This window comes from Aspergillus thermomutatus (genome assembly GCF_002237265.1).
Source record: "Aspergillus thermomutatus strain HMR AF 39 chromosome Unknown NODE_280, whole genome shotgun sequence".
NCBI classification, from domain to species: Eukaryota; Fungi; Ascomycota; class Eurotiomycetes; order Eurotiales; family Aspergillaceae; genus Aspergillus; species Aspergillus thermomutatus.
Genome location: NW_020798330.1, coordinates 50 through 19,116, shown reverse-complemented (window position 1 = coordinate 19,116; position 19,067 = coordinate 50). Strand labels below are relative to the sequence as shown.

General features: G+C 51.8%; 6 protein-coding genes across 6 annotated transcripts; 3 read left to right on the top strand and 3 right to left on the bottom strand.

The window, feature by feature from the left end:
• Positions 1-194: 194 nt before the first annotated feature.
• On the top strand, positions 195-1,998 carry CDV56_102651 (uncharacterized protein; the record flags this gene model as incomplete). The annotated part of the gene is made up of 2 exons (XM_026756270.1): positions 195-620; positions 682-1,998. 2 exons carry the CDS (start codon positions 195-197, stop codon positions 1,996-1,998), a joined length of 1,743 nt encoding a protein of 580 aa, XP_026610762.1.
• A 3,026-nt stretch (positions 1,999-5,024) lies between these two features.
• CDV56_102019 (putative amino acid permease) lies at positions 5,025-6,777 on the top strand (the record flags this gene model as incomplete). Its single annotated transcript, XM_026755638.1, has 3 exons — positions 5,025-6,228; positions 6,275-6,615; positions 6,664-6,777. 3 exons carry the CDS (start codon positions 5,025-5,027, stop codon positions 6,775-6,777), a joined length of 1,659 nt encoding a protein of 552 aa, XP_026610761.1.
• An 81-nt stretch (positions 6,778-6,858) lies between these two features.
• Positions 6,859-7,934, bottom strand: CDV56_101863 (homocysteine S-methyltransferase family protein; the record flags this gene model as incomplete). The annotated part of the gene is made up of 2 exons (XM_026755482.1): positions 6,859-6,999; positions 7,047-7,934. 2 exons carry the CDS (start codon positions 7,932-7,934, stop codon positions 6,859-6,861), a joined length of 1,029 nt encoding a protein of 342 aa, XP_026610760.1.
• A 1,503-nt stretch (positions 7,935-9,437) lies between these two features.
• On the bottom strand, positions 9,438-11,223 carry CDV56_101400 (RICIN domain-containing protein; the record flags this gene model as incomplete). Its single annotated transcript, XM_026755019.1, has 2 exons — positions 9,438-9,804; positions 10,859-11,223. The coding sequence occupies 2 exons, from the start codon at positions 11,221-11,223 to the stop codon at positions 9,438-9,440; spliced, it is 732 nt and encodes a 243-aa protein (XP_026610759.1).
• Positions 11,224-12,420: 1,197 nt separating this feature from the next.
• On the bottom strand, positions 12,421-14,022 carry CDV56_100975 (amidohydrolase; the record flags this gene model as incomplete). The annotated part of the gene is made up of 1 exon (XM_026754594.1): positions 12,421-14,022. The coding sequence occupies one exon, from the start codon at positions 14,020-14,022 to the stop codon at positions 12,421-12,423; it is 1,602 nt and encodes a 533-aa protein (XP_026610758.1).
• Positions 14,023-14,518: 496 nt separating this feature from the next.
• CDV56_100129 (peroxisomal copper amine oxidase) lies at positions 14,519-18,703 on the top strand (the record flags this gene model as incomplete). The annotated part of the gene is made up of 4 exons (XM_026753748.1): positions 14,519-14,579; positions 14,628-16,584; positions 17,517-17,823; positions 17,870-18,703. The coding sequence occupies 4 exons, from the start codon at positions 14,519-14,521 to the stop codon at positions 18,701-18,703; spliced, it is 3,159 nt and encodes a 1,052-aa protein (XP_026610757.1).
• Between the last annotated feature and the right edge of the window lie 364 nt (positions 18,704-19,067).

The following is a 19,067-nucleotide window of genomic DNA, read 5'->3' as shown; positions in this document are numbered from 1 at the left end:
ATTAAATGTCAACACTATACAGTACCTTAGTAAAAGTGCATATATTAGACAGGTCAAGCGCCCAATGGGCGCCCAAGCCGGTTCCGGCTGGGTAAGCGGAACCGGCACACTATTCAGGGAATATAAAAGATGTTTTGATATGTCGATAGGCCAAAGTACCAGATACATCACATATACACCCGGGACCTTTCAGTATGCCTGCGGTAATTCATGATATGAATGAAAGCGATTCGGCTGCTGAAGAACATGCAACTGGCAGCGTTGAACCAGATGGAGGTCAGCACATGAAACTGGAAGACGAAATCACCACAATTACCGAAGTTGGTGATAGACGACAAGAAGAGAGAGAAGCGAAGGAGAATCCATGTCCTCAACCGGAGACAATCGAAATGACCGGGGTACATGCTTCTGCGCCTGCTGCAACAGACACTACTACAATAGCAGGGCCGCCGTACTGCATACTGCCAGAAGGCGAGAAGATCTTCATTATGCTCTTGGTCTCATTCGCGGCCATTATCTCTCCGATCTCCAGTAGCATCTACTTTCCGTCTCTGAACGACCTTGCAAAAGAGTTGAATGTCTCCATCTCGCTCATCAACATAACCATCACAACATATCTGGTAGGCCCTCCGCCTCACCTGGGAGAGAGCAGTTAACAAGAGTTGTACTAAACCCTTGTAGATCTTCCAAGGAATTGCTCCCTCATTCATAGCAAACTTTTCAGATATCCACGGGCGACGACCCGCCTATCTGATCTGCTTCACCATCTATCTCGCCGCCAACATAGGCCTCGCTCTCCAGGATAGCTACGCGTCATTGTTGGTCCTCCGTTGCCTGCAAAGCTCAGGCAGCAGTGGGACAATTGCGCTGGGGAGCGCAGTTGTTGCTGATTTATCGACCAGAGCAGAGCGAGGCAAGTATATAGGATACGCTACTATGGGCGTAACCCTGGGACCTGCCTTGGGGCCTATCATTGGGGGTTTACTGGATCATTACCTGGGGTGGCGAGCTGTCTTTTGGTTCCTGGTCATTTTCAGCGGTGTTTTCGGGACCATCGTTGCTATCGTCTTGCCTGAAACCTGCCGCGCGGTTGTGGGCAATGGCTCTGTCCCTGCCGCCAGGTGGAATCAGTCCGGATGGCAGGTCCTGGGGCAGAAATGGGGATCCAGAAAGCAAAAGCCAGAGCCGGATTATCAAACCATCCAGAAGGGCCGTCGACGCCCCAATCCGTTCGCGTCTGCCCTGATCGCGACCGAAAAGGAAACGCTCATTATTTTGGTTTATGGCTCACTATTGTATTCCGGATACATGGCGGTCTTGAGCACATTAACCTCTCAGCTCCAGAGCAGATTCCACTTCAATTCAATCCAAGTCGGGCTGTGCTATCTCCCATTGGGGATGGGCAGTCTGACCTCCCGCTGGACGGTCGGACGTATTCTGGACTGGAACTTTCGACGAGAAGCTCGACGTCAGGGACTACCGATCGAGAAGAACCGACAGCAAGATATCCAGCATTTCAACATCGAGCTCGCCCGTTTGGCCGTGACTATTCCCCTGGTCTATTGCGCCTGTCTGTGTATCATCGCCTATGGCTGGGTCATGGAGTATAAAACCGCTCTTGCCGGCCCGGTGGTCATGCTATTCTTCACGGGACACCTGACCTCCGGTGCCGTCAGCTCGCTGGGTACATTGATTGTGGACATCCATCGCCAGAGTCCTGCAACCGCAGTAGCCGCAAACAACCTGTTCCGGTGTCTGCTGGGTGCGGGAGCCGTTGCGGTTGCAGATCCATTGATTCAGCGCATAGGGATCGGTTGGACGGCCACTCTTATTGCGTTTCTGTGGGTTGCTTTTAGCCCGTGTGTGTGGGCTGTATTCATATGGGGTCATCAGTGGAGAGAGGAACTGCGAATGAGCAATGAAAAAAAGGTGGGCAGCCTACCAGAAGCGACATCTAAAGGTATGGGGGAAGATCCAACGGCCAAGAAGGGCGTTTGAAGAAAGTCGATTCTCTCTCTGGAGTTAGGGAAGAAGTAAATAGTGACCATATTATCATATATATGGAGTTAGACTAGAATTGTTTGATTTTAGCAGGCATACCTGTCGTAGCCATAATAGCATGGACGTCCGGACGATGTACTCGTCAGTCTAGGGTTTCATATCCATAATCATAGTGGTATCTTATTCCAAAACTAGATATGCTCTGAGTCTCTGTGTTTCTCTCCTATCCAAACCCGTGCCAAGACCCACTTAACTGTACTAGGAAAAGCCTTGGGATCATTAGTATCTTCCTGGAGTTTTTAAGGGAGCTTACTCTGTAGACTGTTAGACACCCCGCGTTAGTACAACTTCCCCTCTCCTTGACTACTAGCAACAGAACTTTAACACCTCAAACATTGCCCAACCTCACCAGTAGCTCGGTGTTCAAAATAGCTAGAAGTCAAAATGCACATGCCAATGGAGATATATGATTATGTAAGACTTTGTATTTCAGTTTTCTTGTGCTCAGCATTAAATTTTCCTCACAGATTGTATATCATGTTTGGAACGTGTACAATGACTTTTTGTATTGGCAAGATGATGCTAGGCATTACTCCATCTCTAGGAGCCAGAGTCGACAAGACTTAGCTGCTCTGCGCCTAGTCAACAAGTCCTTCTGCTGCAGCGCCTCATCCTGGCTGTTCCGGCATATCGATGCGAGATCCAGCGACTCTCCAAAGATTCCACCTTTGGAGCGGCTCATGAAACTATCAAAGAGTTCATATGCTGCACATGTGTGTCAAATTGATTTGGGATTCGATAACCGCGGGAGGTCTCTCGCCGATACTACAACTACATTGTATATAGAAGACCTTGCAGGGAGCCTAGGGTCTTATCTGGTCAGATTTTCCAACCTCAGGGCCCTCGGGTTTCATGAACCGCCCTCATGGCTATCACAAGACCAGAGGAACGTCTATTTGCATACAGTTGTTTCGACATTACGTTACGTGCCACTTTCAAACTTGACAGAACTTGAGATTAGATTCCCGATAACCCATGATTTCGGACGTTTCTTCCCGAACCAGACCAGTTCTCTGCAGATCCCTGTCGGAGATATCATGAGACGTCTTCGACATCTCGGGTGATACGTTTGTGCATATACAGATCAGCTGGACCAGAGATACCCCCGGGAGCCAGTTTTGCCGGAGTATGCTGCTCTTCCAAACAGCGCCCATGCGACGCAACTGTTTAGAATGGTTGAAATTGCGCCAAATCTCAAATCACTCGCGTTACAAAGTGTCAACATCCTCGATATTGACTTCCTCGCCTTTCCATGTTCCCTCTGTCTGCGGTCCCTCTATCTAGCGGGAGTTTCCATCTCATCCCACGTTCTTCTTTCACTTGTCAACCAATCCTCGGAGAAGCTTAGGTATATCGATTTTTCGCGGGTCAAATTGAAGTCTGGGACATGGCAACAGGTGCTACTGCAATTGTGCAAGCTGCCACACCTTCTCGATGTCAATATCGATTACAGCGGGTACTCGTTGACCGGATCGAGCTCTGATCTGGCTCCCAGGCTACTTCCAGACCCAGAGTGGCCTGAAAATATAGAGACTCTGGATATTTTGGATGTGTTTGCTCTGGGCAATTTACAACGGCAAGTTAATGCCAACAGAATTGCTGTTGGGTTTCGGCCGTTCCCAGAAACAGATTATCGATATATCAATCGGCCATCTCTGGAGTCTATAACGCGATCATCCCCGCAGCTACTGAATCCATCTGACTAGATTAGTATTTCATACACCATTTGCTAGGCCGGCGTGGTTACCTTCAAGGCGCTCTTCTTGTGTTAGCGAAGTGATATTTATGAAGATCTTCCATCTTGTCAAGGAACTCTTTAATGGAGCTTGCGTCCGTGGTGTTAGGCGACAGATTGAATCCACACAGGTACCTAAATAAATCTGTTTGATTCACTGCTTTATCATGAGTAGAATATATTACAGTAAATACATCCCACAAACAGGTAGCCAAATCTTCAACCTAGAGGCGGGGGGCTTTTCAACTAGGCGTCCAGCATCAGAGGTGTGATACTGGATGGCCAGCTAGCAAGGATAGGGGAGATCTAGTGATGCTGAATAACTGCATGTTCTTACATAAATGAGTGATAGAACACTCACCCATTTCGCCATCTTAGTAATTTATGATGTAGTGAGTCTGCCTGCTGCTTGTCATGTAGATAATTATTTAATAGGAAGATAGATAATAGGGTTAGAAATACTCCTTTGTTAGAGTGTCTTAACAATCTACCTAGCTGGTGTTAGGGTGCAGTGAAATATTTATGTATGTATGTGAAATTTTCAACAATCCAAGGTTTATCTCAAGAGTTACAAGCTCAACTGAGTCATAATATTAAACCCCAATGGTAGCCGGTACCTCCCGGGCCTGCTGTTTATTGCTAGGTACCCTGGAGAAACTGGGTGGCGTTCAGCAAAATTTTTGCAAACTTAGAGAGGGATTTCTGGTTTTGTTGGACTTTTTCAAGTGGCGAATCCGATCTCGGCGAGAAGAGATTCCCGGGATAAAAAGCTTGATGGAGTTAAGAGGCTGCTGAAGATTCTGCAGGATGTATCTACAGTCTCGAGAGCAATCCCAGCATATTAGCAGCTCATATAGGGATGAACGTATGCTTATAGCTAGCCGTATAGCTTTACAACTCCCTGCAGTCTAGCCTCGTGGCTAGCATGGCAGCCATGCAACATCGCCGCTTGCCATATGTTATGTTAGTAAACGTCTAGACAAATCAACCAGCGGAAAGCAGTGGAGAACCCGCAAAAAGGCCGAATATAGGACTGTGGAGAAGACTACCACCAATGGCGCGACGGCATTCACCGATGTCGTGATTGCCAGCTCCAGACCAGAATAAAAGAAAGGATTTTCTCCGCTGCTTCTTCCCCATGGCGATCCCTCTTCCTGAATTCTGACCTCTTCTCGAACAATTGAACTAACTGGTTGTGCATGTGGGAGACACCCCAAACTGACCCGAGATGATCTCCCACACCGGCCACACCATGGAGAAATCCGACTCCAAGATTGAGCCGGATCATTCCCAGCCATACGAGGAGGAGGTTGGTCCCTACCCAGAGAAGGATGCGCTGCAGCTCAATGTTGGTGGCCGGGGTGCCACCCAGCGCCGCCTGAAGAACTACCAGGTGACGATGATCGGGTTCTGCGGCGGTATTGGTACTGGTCTGTTCGTGGGAACGGGTGCGGCGTATGCCAAAGCTGGTCCTGCTGGTTTGCTGCTGGCCTATGCGGTCGTTGGTCTGGTGCTGTGGTGTGTGATGCAGAGTATCGCCGAGTTGGCGACGCTGCTGCCCACCGCCGGATCCTTTCCGCACTGGGCGACACGGTTCATTGATCCCTCGGTTGGTTTCTCGTTGGCCATCTCGTACGGTTACTGCTACACCATTGCCATCGCGTCCGAAGTGTCTGCGGCTGCGGTGATTGTCTCCTACTGGACGGACCTGACGCCGGCGGTGGTCATCACCGTGGGCTTGGTGCTGATCCTGGCTATCAATCTCATGAGTGTGCGATTCTATGGTGAGACAGAAGTCATCGCGGGTACCATCAAGGTTCTCTGCTTCGTTGGCTTGGTAATTGTCTCCATCGTCATCACCTCTGGCGGGGGACCGAACCACGAGGCCATCGGCTTCCGCTACTGGCACAATCCCGGCCCCTGGACCAACTACAACGGCATCACCGGACCCACCGGTCACTTCCTGGGCTTCCTGTCTGCCTTTGTCAACGCCTCCTTCAGCTTTATCGGCGTCGAGACCGTCGTCATCACCGCGGCCGAGTCGGTCGACCCGCACCGGGCGATTCCCAAGGCCGCTCGACGTGTCACCTACCGTATCGCCTTCTTCTACGTTCTCGGCGCCTTCCTCATCGGCATGATAGTCGACCCCAGAAACGCCGACCTTGTCTCCGGATCGGGAAATGCCAACAGCTCTCCCTGGGTGATTGCCATTCGCCAGGCCGGCATCAACGCTCTGCCTTCCATTGTCAACGCCTGTATCCTGATCTCTGCCTGGTCTGCTGGCAACTCGTACTGCTGGGTGGGCTCGCGGATGATCGTGGCCATGACGACCGACCACCAGCTGCCCCAGGTATTCGGCAAGGTGACCAAGAAGGGTGTCCCGTATGTGGCTGTTGTCGCCGCTTGGCTGTTTGGACCTTTGGCCTATCTCAGTATGTATCTTCAACTCAGCCGATGATGCAATAACTAACATGTCAGGTCTTGGATCGGGCGGCGCCGCACAAGCCTTCACCTGGCTTCTGAATCTCAGTACCGTTGCGGGTCTGATCGCTTGGGCCACGCTCTCCTTCTGCTACATTCGCTTCTATGCCGCGCTCAAAGCACAGGGAGTCCACCGCGACACGCTACCCTGGAAAGGCCCTCTACAGCCGTATGCGGCGTGGGTGGGATTCATCGGGTCCACCATCATCACCCTCGTGGCCGGATTCCCCGTCTTCCTCAAGGGTAACTGGAATACCTCCGACTTTGTCGCCTCATATATCGGCATTCCTATCTTCATTATCCCCATCATCGGATGGAAGCTGTGGTACCGCACCAAGGTTCGTCCCAGGTTCCCTGCATTTCGAAAATGTAACTAACAGTTGTAGTTTGTTCGCGCGGCCAATATTGACCTGTGGTCTGGCCGTCTCCAGGAGGGAGAGATCATCGAGAAACACAGGCCGATGACATGGTGGCGTCGCATCCTCGATTGGCTTTTCTGAAGTGCTTGTCTTTTGTATATACTATATAGATCATAGAGGTGATACCCAATAATGTAAAGAACATTTTGCTTGTTGAATCGACTACTCGGTTTTGAGCTGCTCGGCCAGCTTTCGAATATCGGTATGAGAGGCTTTGCAGCAGCCTCCGACCAGGAACGAAGTGAAGGGACCCTGTGCGCGAGCATCGGTGACAATCTGCGCCAGTTGAGACTCCCACGGAGCCTACTCCTGTCAGAACTGCAGTATTTGGAGGGCGGGTAACAACAAACACTTTCGCAACTTGTAAATCCTTCCGGCTTCTCCCACGTCTGCGTAGTCGTGTTGTAAACCTCTCCATTGGTGCCATCCGGATACAGCACCAGACTCGGAACACCCCCTACCCGACTCTTGCCAACAGCACCGGCTACCTCCTCGCCAAACTCACGTACCAACCCGGCCAGCTTATAGATCTTGGTACAATTGACGCCCAATCCCCACGGCACCGCCGCACCGTCCATCTCCGCGACCGCAGCCCGCACAACCTGCTCGATAGAACTCCCATCCGGCAACGTAGCCTCCTCCCCGGGAAAAACACACGCCACCCAGAACGGAACATCCATGCCCGCCGCGCGGATCGCCCTCCTCACCGCACGAATCTCGTCCAGCCGCGGCAGCGTCTCGAACGCCACATACTGCACTCTCTCGGGCAGTCTCTCATCCGCCTCAAGAAACAGCCGTAGGCGCTCCAGATGCCATTGGAATAGGGTCTCTTCGCTATCGTGCTCCGCATCGTAGCGCCCGCTGTATTCCTGTCCCGGGATCATGCATGCGCCGTACGGGCCCAGGCTCAGTGCGATTTTGGCGGCGGATGCGCCCCGCGCTTGCTCGGCGACGTCCAGTGCGGTTCGTAGGTATTGTCCTATAGCGTTGCGGGGGATGCCGGTGGGAAACTCGGTGGTCTTGGTGCGTGCGAAGCCTTCGATGGACACTTGGTATGTGGCTGTCAGGAGGACGTCGCTGCCCGCTGTTACGAAGTTGCGCTGGCAGGCGAGGAGAGTGGTGGGGTCGGAGACGAGGAGGTGAGAGGCCCAGAGAGGGGTGGAGGAGTCGAAGGTGACGCCGTGTTGGTCCTGGAGGGAGGTCCCCAGGCCGCCGTCGAGAATTTGAATTGAGGTCATGTCGCTGGTACTATTGTGGGGGATTCGCGATGAATGATGAAGATGACCAAGTTGAGGATGGAATGTGGAGGGGAATTTGTGGGATGTTTGGGGGCTTATCGCACGTGGAGATAATCTTATCTTGTCTTATCTGCATCTTTATCTAAGTGATGCCTTGCTTCTGCCTGGCACTGCCTTAATGCCTAAAGTATAGGACTTGGTAGGATTGTCCCCTGTGTTGTCTGTACATTCTGTACTATACTGTCCAAATGGGCAATATACACAAGCACTCAACAGGAAGGGTCGATGAAGATCCGTCAGCATCTATGCAAGGAGTGAGACACTGGCAGCTCTTATGGTCCATCAATGTAACCCCAAGTTTTCAAATGAGCCAGTAATCTTTGGCAAATTCTCCAAAAGAGCTGATCCATGGTGGTGAGCACCTCAGTGTCATGCCATATCACTTTCCATATTCAGGGCTTACGGTTACACAGACTTCGTCCTTGACATATAAATACACGTCGAACTCCGCACAAGAATGATTGTCTCTCAAGCATCGCTACAAAGTTCTAAAATCCCTGGAATCCGATAACCATACTCAACATGAAGCTCTTTGCTACTCTTCTCCTCCTAGCCACCACTGCCACTGCGGCGGCTCTTGCTGCTGTCGATGCTCCCAATGCTGGCTGCTCTCAACCCGGTCAATACTGCAACGGCGGGACCTTTCTCTGCTGCAACAACCGCAGATGCAGCAACAATGTGGTTAGTATCATCTTCTCCTGGTCACAAGGAGTTTCCCAATGTTTCAAAATGCTGACAATGTCCCTATTAGTGCCAATAATCTCGTGAGCTGTGAAGGGTTGGATGCTATTTCTGTCTGGGGCCGTTGTCTGCCTGGCTTGGGATTAAATTTCAAAAGTCCTCTCTGTTATCGGTCTTAAGGCAATGGTAGTTTACTGGCATTGATCCGCCATTAGTCCCTGTAGATCTGTGTTCGATGAACAGGAATAGTCACTCCAGGCGACCCCCAAAAGAACGATGTCCTCCGTTTCCCTCCCTTAAGCTCTTGCCTTTGATTTGCTCGACGTAATTCTCTTTCCCGGGCTCGTACCCTCTTACTCCGGGCCCAGTCCCTTCGCTTCTTGGCCCTCTTGTGCCTGCTCTCCTCATGACCGAAAAGGCTTTTGAGCCAGCTCAGCATGGCGATCCTGGATATGGTAGAAGAGCGGTTCGGTCTCGGCGTATTGTTTGGTTTCCTTGTGGAAAATCGGGCAAAAGCCTTGGGTAACCTTTCTGTATACAAAATACACCAAACTTAGAACCAGTCGAACATACTCTCTGGTCGAATCGCCTCGACTTACTGTCTGCACATGGACGTAGATGGAGTGGGCATGAGAAGTCTGTCCTCGATCCCTCGGCGGCCAGACTGATGCCTGCGGCATAGGTGACTATTACAGAGATAAAAGTAGCAGCTCCGCGAGCAATTTATCCCTCCTGGCCCTTAGCAGGTGAGCTACCAATCAATTACATAAAACGGTGGCTGACGGGGGCCGAAAGGTGGCCCGCATAGGCGCCAAGCCTAGGAGCCACATCCAGATACCCCTCAGTAGCCCTATCTTTTCCGTTATTTAGCGTCTCTGGGGAGAGGTTGGCGATCCAGACAGTAATGTCAACTGACTCCGCGTCGAAGAGGTTCAGACATCGGAACGGGCTGACACAGATTCGATGGCGAAAATGGATGGGGACGATTAGCATCTCCATCGGAGTGTGGACGTCAATAGAGTCGTCCACTGCGGCCTCCACTTCCATCCATTGGTATGATCGGCCTTGATGGTAATGTTCCCCGGCCAGCAGGTACGGGGCGCGCTCTCCTTCTCCCAAACCGGCCTGCCTAGTTCCCCGGTCAGGTTCGGCTCCGGTACATGCTGTTCAGCTCGGGAAAGAGAAAGAACTGGCCATCGACAAGATCCTGCGCTACCTCGCCTGTCTTGTGGCCCAGTCTTTGCCAGATTAATCCGGTATACCTTCCCATAACTCCAATGCCCATTCAAGGAGCGCTCCGGACTCGAAAGTATCATGCCCGGCATGGCTCCGTGGTATGATTTCCGCGCAGGGGACGTGGCCCGCGCCGGGCCTTCATGGAAATGTCGGGGAAGATGGGAAGGAAGAGCACGAGAGGGGGTCAAGGAGCACGACTGAAGATGCTACAGCAAACGAGATCAGGGACCGGCAGAGGGAGCTTGATATGGAAGATGATGATGAAATGCAGAACCTCAGCGGGCTTGGCTGTACTCCTCTCGTCATTCAAAGGAGTACATATCTGTCTGGTCAATATTTCGTCCAGGCCGTCAGACTCATTCTATCCCTCGTTCTTTCATTACTCTTGTTGTTGTTGAGTGATCTCAATCCTGGGAGCAGTTGTGGATTCAAAATGCCACTGGCAGCTTTATGTCCAGAGGAATGTAGAGGATGGTGCGGGATGGATGCTCATTCTACACTTCCAGTCCAGCTTATCCATTCGTTTTTTTCTGCCATGAGCGACGTGGTCCAGGTATTCTGACATGTTTAGTATGTAGAACGACGTGTGTTAATTTGGTAAATGAGGAATACATAATATACCACAAATGTCAATGAGAGTAGCTAATGTCCATCTGGCAAGAATTGAGAAATGAATAAGACAAATGAAGAACATAAGAAGCACCGCTTAGAGTCCGCTTTCCTGCATCTGACATGTCGTTCAACGTTCTGAATATCCATCTGCTATCCCTACAAGAAGCCTGGCGTGTACAGGGCCACTCATTGGCAGGTGGCAAAGGCGAGTGGCTACAGCGTTCGAAGATCAGCACAGAGCAGTTCAAACCATATAGATCCACGTACCTCATTCTTCATGAATCTGCAGCGAAATAGCGCTGGACTGATGAGTCGAGACTTGAAGAGAATCCCACTGGGCGGGTCGATAAAGATACTGCTGCGTGCCCTTGTAGATAACCCAAAAGAGATACCCTGACCCCTCGCTCTGGAACTTGAACCGTTCCCAGGAATCCAGCTTATCCGCGTCAACGGCGATATCCCCGTTCTTGTTCACCCCCAGCAACTTTCCCGAACTTGCGTTGCGGAATCCAAAGCCGCCGTCGTTGGCTTCCGCCACCCACAGCTGGTTTTTGGCATGTTCCCAGGATCGGATGTGGACTTCTTCGTCCTTGTATTTTCCTGGAACAACGCTTAGAGCTCCGCCTCCAGGGACTTTAAGCGAGTACGTCTTTCTGTCCTGGACCGGGGCAGAGGATATAGAAACTTCGGCGTCGGACATGGTGAGACGACACGTGAGAAGTGAATGAATGATTGCTGAGCTGGGAGAATGATTATGATGGAATAACCTGCTTTAAAAGACAACTGAGCAGAACCGAACATTTATATCTGGAGATTGTGTCTACTATCCATCTCAAAGCATGTCCAGATCATGAGACAGCAAGGATAGATGGCTGGGTTCTAGCCAGTTCATTCATATCAGCCCCCTAACGCTGTCAGCAACGACAGCTGAGAGGTGCCAGGCGTTCACAAGCACACCATTTTGGTTCTGTTCTTGCTGTGCGTACGATAGCTGAAACTGAGGCTGAAGCTCCTGAACCGGCATCTCGAAGCGATTCGCATTATGAGGCATTAGCTGGCGATGAGCGCCTGATACCAAGCACCAGCCGCCAGAGTGCTTTCTTGCTTTAGCAAATTTCCTGCATTCCCCTATCCAGACTTCTTTGTCCATGGAAGGTTGGTTGATACTGACTAGAATCTGTCTCACCTGCCAGGGCTGACCTCGAGCTGAACGGCCAACATACTGAGCCAAGCAATCATACCATAGGACCATCGGGGTAGAGACTCTACATGTTCTAGACCTCGAAGACGGCCCACTCATGCATGCTGAAGCATGATCCCTGCCCTGACAGCATATAGGTCATAATAGCTAGCGGACTAGTCTACCCAAGGATGGACGGTGTATAACGGCCAACCTTCTTCCAGCGTCGACAGATTACACATCGGACTTGACCGAGAACAGCAACTCCACGGTGCAGTTCTCAGTATCTGCCAGTGTACCAAGGTGGACGGATCAGCTCTGATCACACAGCCCAGTTTACAACATCGTCTAGCCTCCATGATGCGGCTGACGTTCGACCATGGTGTGTTGGCAATGTTCCGGAGAACTGTCTGGTCACAACGTGTTCCGTAGCAACGGATGCAGCGTTAATCTATTAGGGTTTAGAATATCTTCACAATATTTGCCTTGGCCATGAGCATCCACAAGAACTTAAACCCGTAGAAACAAAGCTGATGCCTTGAGAGCAAGTATGAGTCGTACACCAGGTGATGTCAGAAGAGTAGCAATTTCAAAGCTGAACAAGTAGTATCACCTCTGTGTCAAATGAGATCGTGGATTTGCATGTGGGATTGACAAAGACAATCGAATGGAAATGAGAGAAACAAGAGATAGATAATGACAGGATATCGCGATACCTCATTTCTCTACACTGCATACCTTCTGCCCTCCGAACCAAGTCTCGCACATCTTGCCCTCCAACAGCTCTTCCGCTTCCCACCGCATATCCAAGACCACAAAATCCGCTCTACATCCTTCCCTCAAGCACCCCGTCCATCCCTCTGCGAATCGGGCATATGCCGCTCCCTCCGTCGCAGCGGTCACAGCCTGCGCCAGCCCTAATCCAAAATGCCCATTCGTAGCCCGTGGCTCTCCCGGTTCCAGCGCCGAACGCCGCGTAGTGGCATTATACAGATTCGGCAACGGCAAATGAGCCGCAGTAGGCGCATCCGTCCCAATCGCAAGCCTCGCCCCTCCATCCACAAACTCCCTGTACGCAAAAGCCCTCTGGCACCGGTCGCCGATCAACTCCGGCCACGCGCGGAACAGGACCGGATCCGAGTGAACCGGCTGCACCGAAGCCGTGATTCCCAAGTCTCCCAACCGCTTTGCGTCCTCGGGGGCAGTGAGCTCAAGATGCTCGATGCGGTGGCGGCGGCCGGGGGTGCCGACTTCCGCCAGGACATCGATGGCCTGCTTCACGGCTTTGTCGCCGATGGCGTGGATGGCGCACTGTAGTCCCGCCTGGTCAGCGCGCCGGACGACGGCTTTAAGCATGTCCGCGGGCCAGATGGGCTCGACGGGATCGGTCCGGTTGCCGTAGGGCTGGCTCAGGGCCGCTGTGCAGCCGTCCACGACGCCATCGCAGATGATCTTTATACCCATGATGCAGAAATCGGGTGAGCTGGTACGGTTGAACTCGGCCTGCAGCTGGATCGCGCGGTCGACGTGGTGGAAGTTGGTTTCTTGATTCTCTGAAAAGGGGACGAGCCAGTGTGCTGCGACGTGCAAAGGTGGGTTGTTGTATTGCCGGTAGAGCCGGAGAACGTCCCAGGTGTCTTCGTCCATGGCCATGTCGACGAGACCGGTGTAACCGGCTTGCGTGTATGCCGTGAAAGCTTGGTCAAGGGCCTTGAGCTTTGCCTCTTGAGTGGTGACCTTTGCGAGAAATGGCCAGACGATGTCGACCACGGCACTTTCTCTCAGGAGACCTGATGGTCTTCCGTCCTTGTCGCGGTGGATCGTCCCGCCTGGTGGATCGGGGGCAGTGTAAATGCCCATTTCCTTCAGGGCAGCAGAGTTGCACCAGATTGAGTGTAGGTCCAGAGATTCAATATGAATTGGTCGCGGGTCCAAATCATCTAGCATACTTGCCAGAGCGATCCCACTGGTTGTCGATTGAATCCATCCTCGGCAGAGAAGCCGAGGAGCGGCAGGGTGATTCGTTGAAAAAGCTTTGATTGCCTTTCGAATATCCTCTAGACATGTACACCCCATCAAGTTGAGCCTCCCCAAGGACAGACCAAAGTTGAGAATGTGCACATGGCCGTCGATGAAGCCGGGGACGACAAGGCGGCTTTCGAGGTCGATTATATTGTCTGCATAGGGAGCCTCCCTCCGTGAGCCCACATAGATAATTTGATCATCTTCGACAACCATCGATTCCACGAATTCATTGTGTGCATTCGGGTTATTTGATGAGGGCGAGAATATCCGGCCGTTCGTGAAGATGGTCTTCATGGTGGTTCAGTTGCAGCTGTGGCGAATCCGCCTGTATCGACCTATTGCTGCCATATATAACCTGTCTTTTTCTGTGGTATCTAGGAAGATAAGAGTCTCCTTGACTTGCCCTTTTGAGAGTTCTTAACAGTGAGATCTGCTTTGATATATTGCAGTCCACAGTTTATCGTGATTGGCTGATAAAGAATACAGCTGGAGATGAAGAGCCCCACCTGGACCGCGGAAAGTGACGCCATTGGCCAGATTGATGCTTTACTACATCATATGGCTATATTTTTGATGATGCCATGTATCTTTCAGGCAAGAAGATACTCAGTCGGCTGATAATGAGCTCTTGATGGGTGAAACGAGAGCAAACTCAGGTATTTGACAGTTGGCTTCATACCCAAACGAGCATGTCCACCCGAGCAGTGCAATCTGTAGAGATATAAGTCTGCTCGTATGCCCTCACGTCTGCGTCAATCCTATCCCATAGCTGAGAGTCAATTTCTACATCATGTCCGACCAATGCTGCGCTGGAAAGCGCCCCTCTTGTGCACCGTCTACTCATCCGCTAGGTATGTCCCGAACCTCCTAAAAGAATTGTGCCACACTAATATGTATAGACCCTCTCTCCATTGACGAGATTACCACCGCTGCTTCTCTCTTACGACAACATGCGCACCCAACCACCCTCAAATTCAACTGCATCACCCTCCACGAGCCGCCAAAAGGTGAGCTGGTGGCTTTCCTGGCCGGAACTGGACCCCGTCCTGCCCGTCGGGTCTTCTCCATCGTGTTCAAGAAGGGCACTCCGGAGGTCTCCGAGGCTATTGTCAATCTGACCACCAAAAAGGTTGAATCGTGGAAGAACGTCAAGAACGTTATGCCGACGCTGACCCTAGATGATCTCAACATCATCGAGCGCGTCGCCAGCAAGGATCCCCGGATCATTGAAGCATGCCGGGACATTGGCATCACCGATATGTCTCGGGTCTATTTTGATGCCTGGGCTATCGGGATTGACGAGCGCTGGGGCTTTGAGCGCCGGCTGCAGCAGGCACTGCCCTATTACCGCAGCTCAAAAGATGACAATCAGTATGCGCACCCGCTTGATTTTACTGTTGTTGCCGACACAGAGACAGAGGAGATCCTCAGCGTGGATGTCAGATGTGTGAATGGAGAACGTACTCCAGTGCCTTTGGACGAGCATAATTATCTCCCGCAGTTTATCAAAGATCAGTATCGTCCGGAGCGCCTGAAACCCATTGATATCACGCAGCCAGAGGGCGTTTCGTTCAAAATGAATGGCAATGAGATCGAATGGGCCGGACTCAAAATGCATGTTGGGTTCAACTACCGCGAAGGCATCGTGTTATCGAACGTCCGGATTGATGACCCATACGAGAACCGCGAGCGGAAGCTCTTCCACCGCGTCAGCGTGGTGGAGATGGTGGTCCCATATGGCTGTCCCAAGCCACCGCATCACAAGAAGCACGCCTTTGACGTGGGTGAATATGGCACTGGGTTCATGACCAACTCGCTCAAGCTCGGCTGTGACTGCAAGGGCGCCATCCACTATCTGGACGCTGTCCTGGCCACATCCACTGGCGAAGTCACCGTCATCGAGAACGCCATCTGCATCCACGAAGAAGATAATGGACTCCTCTACAAGCATACCGACTTCCGAGATGGAAGCGTCATCTCAGCTCGGGACCGCAAACTGATCGTCTCCCAGATCATCACCGCGGCCAACTACGAGTACGCCTTCTATCACACCTTCACTCTGGACGGAACATACAAGCTCGAAGTCAAGCTCACGGGCATGCTCAACACCTACTGCCTGCACCCCTCCGAACAAGCCGCCCCCTTCGGCACGGAGGTAGCACGCGGTCTCGACGCCCAGAACCACCAACACATCTTCTCCCTGCGCGTCGACCCGGAAATCGACGGCCCCAGCAACACCGTCGTGCAGAGCGACGCCGTTCCCATGGACGACCCCGTCGGATCCCCCGCCAACCCCTACGGCAACGGCTTCTACGCCAGAAAGACACCCCTGCGGACAGCCCTCCATGGCGCAGCAGACTACTGCCACGAAACCTCCCGCGGCTGGGACATCATCAACCCCAACCGCCTCAACCCGTGCACCCGCAGGCCCATCGCCTACAAGATCCTCAACAACAACTGCCCGAAGCTGCTGGCGAAACCCGGAAGCCCGGTATACAAGCGCGCCGGGTTCGCGCGCAAGGCGCTCTGGGTCCTGCCCTACCGGGATTACGAGGTGTTTCCTGCAGGGCAATACGTGTGCCAGTCAACGGGGGAAGAGGGCCATCCGTACAACGCGACGATCGTCGACTGGGCGGCGAGGGACGAGTGCATCGAGAATACGGATATCGTGTGTTATATCCAGTTTGGACTGACGCATTTCCCGCGCACGGAGGACTTTCCGATCATGCCTGCGGAGCCGGTGAGTGTTACGCTGCGGGCGTCGAATTTCTTCCAGAAGAACCCGGCGCTGTGGGTGCCGCCTTCGGATGCGGTGGGGGATCTGAGCTCGAGGAAGGCAGTCGAGGCGACGCCGAGGTTGTAGTTCGGAAGAAGATTGGAGTCTATTGCTGTGTGTTGATGTATTCACCGTGCAAATTATATGTATTCATGACATTCTGTTGAAGAGCTGTTTAGGTTCAGCTTCTATATACTCACCGTCCGATACACCCTTTCTCTCCCCTAGCTCTCCTACTTCTTCCTCTCTTTAGAGAAGGTTTCCATTCTAACCAAGGAGAATTGGCGTTCATCTCCTAGCAGAGTTGAGGCCAAAACCCATGAGCTGTCCAAGAATATGGAATTATTCAAACCAGAATACAAGTCCAGTCATCATACGACTGGCGTCAATTAGACCAGTGTATTCTTCAACCTGGTGATAGTAGTAATTAGCGCCTACAGAATAGCAGATAGATAGCTCATAGCTGTTGGTAACGCCGGCAACTTCCGAGCTCCACCGCCGCTCCCGTGACTCGTGATCAATCAGTTCCCCTGGCGTTCGTTTGCTTGTAAAGACCAGATCCGCCGAGTTCGAATATCTACAGAAGATATGTGAGCGAGTATCGATATCTATGCTCTGCGATGGCAGATTGCACCGCTAGGACACAAAAGTCCTACCGTCGACCTCGACGGCGTCCAGCTCATTTGCGGACGAAGACTGGATGTCTAACTTGTAAGCTTTCCTCCCAGACATCTTTCAGGATTGCTAATTATCCAGGCCGATCACGAAAGAAGAAGTGTGATGAGAGGGGCTCACCGTGCCAGAACTGCCTAAAACGGGGTATAGAATGCATCTGGCCAGGTACGAGAGCAAGCCATGTCAATGATCAAGCGAGAGATCCTGGGAGTAGTAGCGTGTCGGGAGAATCTGTCTCAGGTACAGAATGTCGACTTGTTGATCCTCAGACACCATCTATAATCACCTTCTCAAATGGAACAGGGTGCTACTCCGCGGCACTAACTCCTGCCAACAGCCAGCTATTTGACTTTTTGCAGACCATCTTCCTTCCGCAGCTCATTCACCCAGTAACCAAAGGGGCTGTGAACGAGCTGGTGACTAGGGAGAGCCTTCGATGGGCATTTCAATCTCCTTTCTGTATGCATGCACTTCTCGCCTGTGCTGCCGCAGAGATACCTGTCAACAACCCGCAGTACCGGCGAATGGCAGAGCTGCATTACACCAAGGCTGTTTCTGGCTTGCGGCAGAGCCTTATCCAAACCAGTGGCTCGAGTCAGTGGACAGTCGTGTTGTGGACAGTGCTGATTTTATGCATTTATGAGGTGAGAGGAAGAAGCATGGGTTTTTGATCAGATCTAACAATGACAGCGTTCCAAACCCCACCACTCGCAAGGCGTTGATGTCCATCTCGCCGGGGCAGCTCAGCTGATTCAGATGTACTTTCGAAAGAGGATACCCGATGCGAGCCCTATTGCAACAGATGTCTGGATGCCCCGCTTATTTCTGGAATCATTCATATTTCACGTCGCGACGAGTATGCCGTTTCAGCATACATCTGCCCAATCCACTACTATCGATTCTGCCTTCTCCCTTGCGGAAAACATACTGGAGGTTCTGTGTCGACCACATATTTCCGTGGATGCTACCTCACCAGTCCTCGGGGTACCTCCGAAACTGTTCCAGTACATCTACACCATCGCTCGTATGTACCAACAGTACCCCGACGGCGTTGATCTCTCACACTGTGAAGAGCTGGAGCAGGATCTGAGACGGTGGGATACCCTAATGGCAGGCACAGCAGCGCCTGAGGTCCTTGCAGGGCCTAGACTGTACGTCTTATGCTCGCGAATCCTTCTCAATCGCCTGACTCATCCCGCCGGCAATCAACCAGACAATTTGGTCAGCGAGCTTGTTTCACAAGCCATGATTCTTGTCACTCAACTACGGCCAGCACAAGACTACTTTGCCGAGTACTACAGTTGGCCATTCCTGGTGCTTGGGACCTGTGCAGAGAAGCAACCAGATCGGCAGATACTGCTGTCACAAATCCAGGGCTTCTGGCAGGCAACCAACAATGGCACCATGAGACGGCTTGAGAATATGCTGACGGCCCACTGGACTGATGGAAACAAAGCAGCCGCGCAGAGTCACTTGTGGTTGATATCGAACATGACAAATTCAGACCGACCTGGGAAATATTGAAAAACACTATCAAAAGATCAGTTTTGGGTCTTAAAGGGTCTCTGTATCAACCTCGGTCAGTGAGACCATTTCCCATTTCCAGCATCTTTCATCAGATCGACACACAAAACAGCCAATGAGGGTAAGACTGCTTGAACTGGCCAATGGCAGTATACATAGAGTGGGCCACATTCTCTCCCCGTCGAGGCATTTGTCAGCGCTCCCTCCTCTGGTGCCATTTATCCGATAGAGCCACTTCCTATCCGATATCCGTACTTGGACACATTGAGTATTTATACACGCAATCATGTCTTCTCTTCACCCTCTTCCACTTGTGCATTCGCATCTCTCTTTGGACGACATTACCTGACAGCATGGGTTCCAA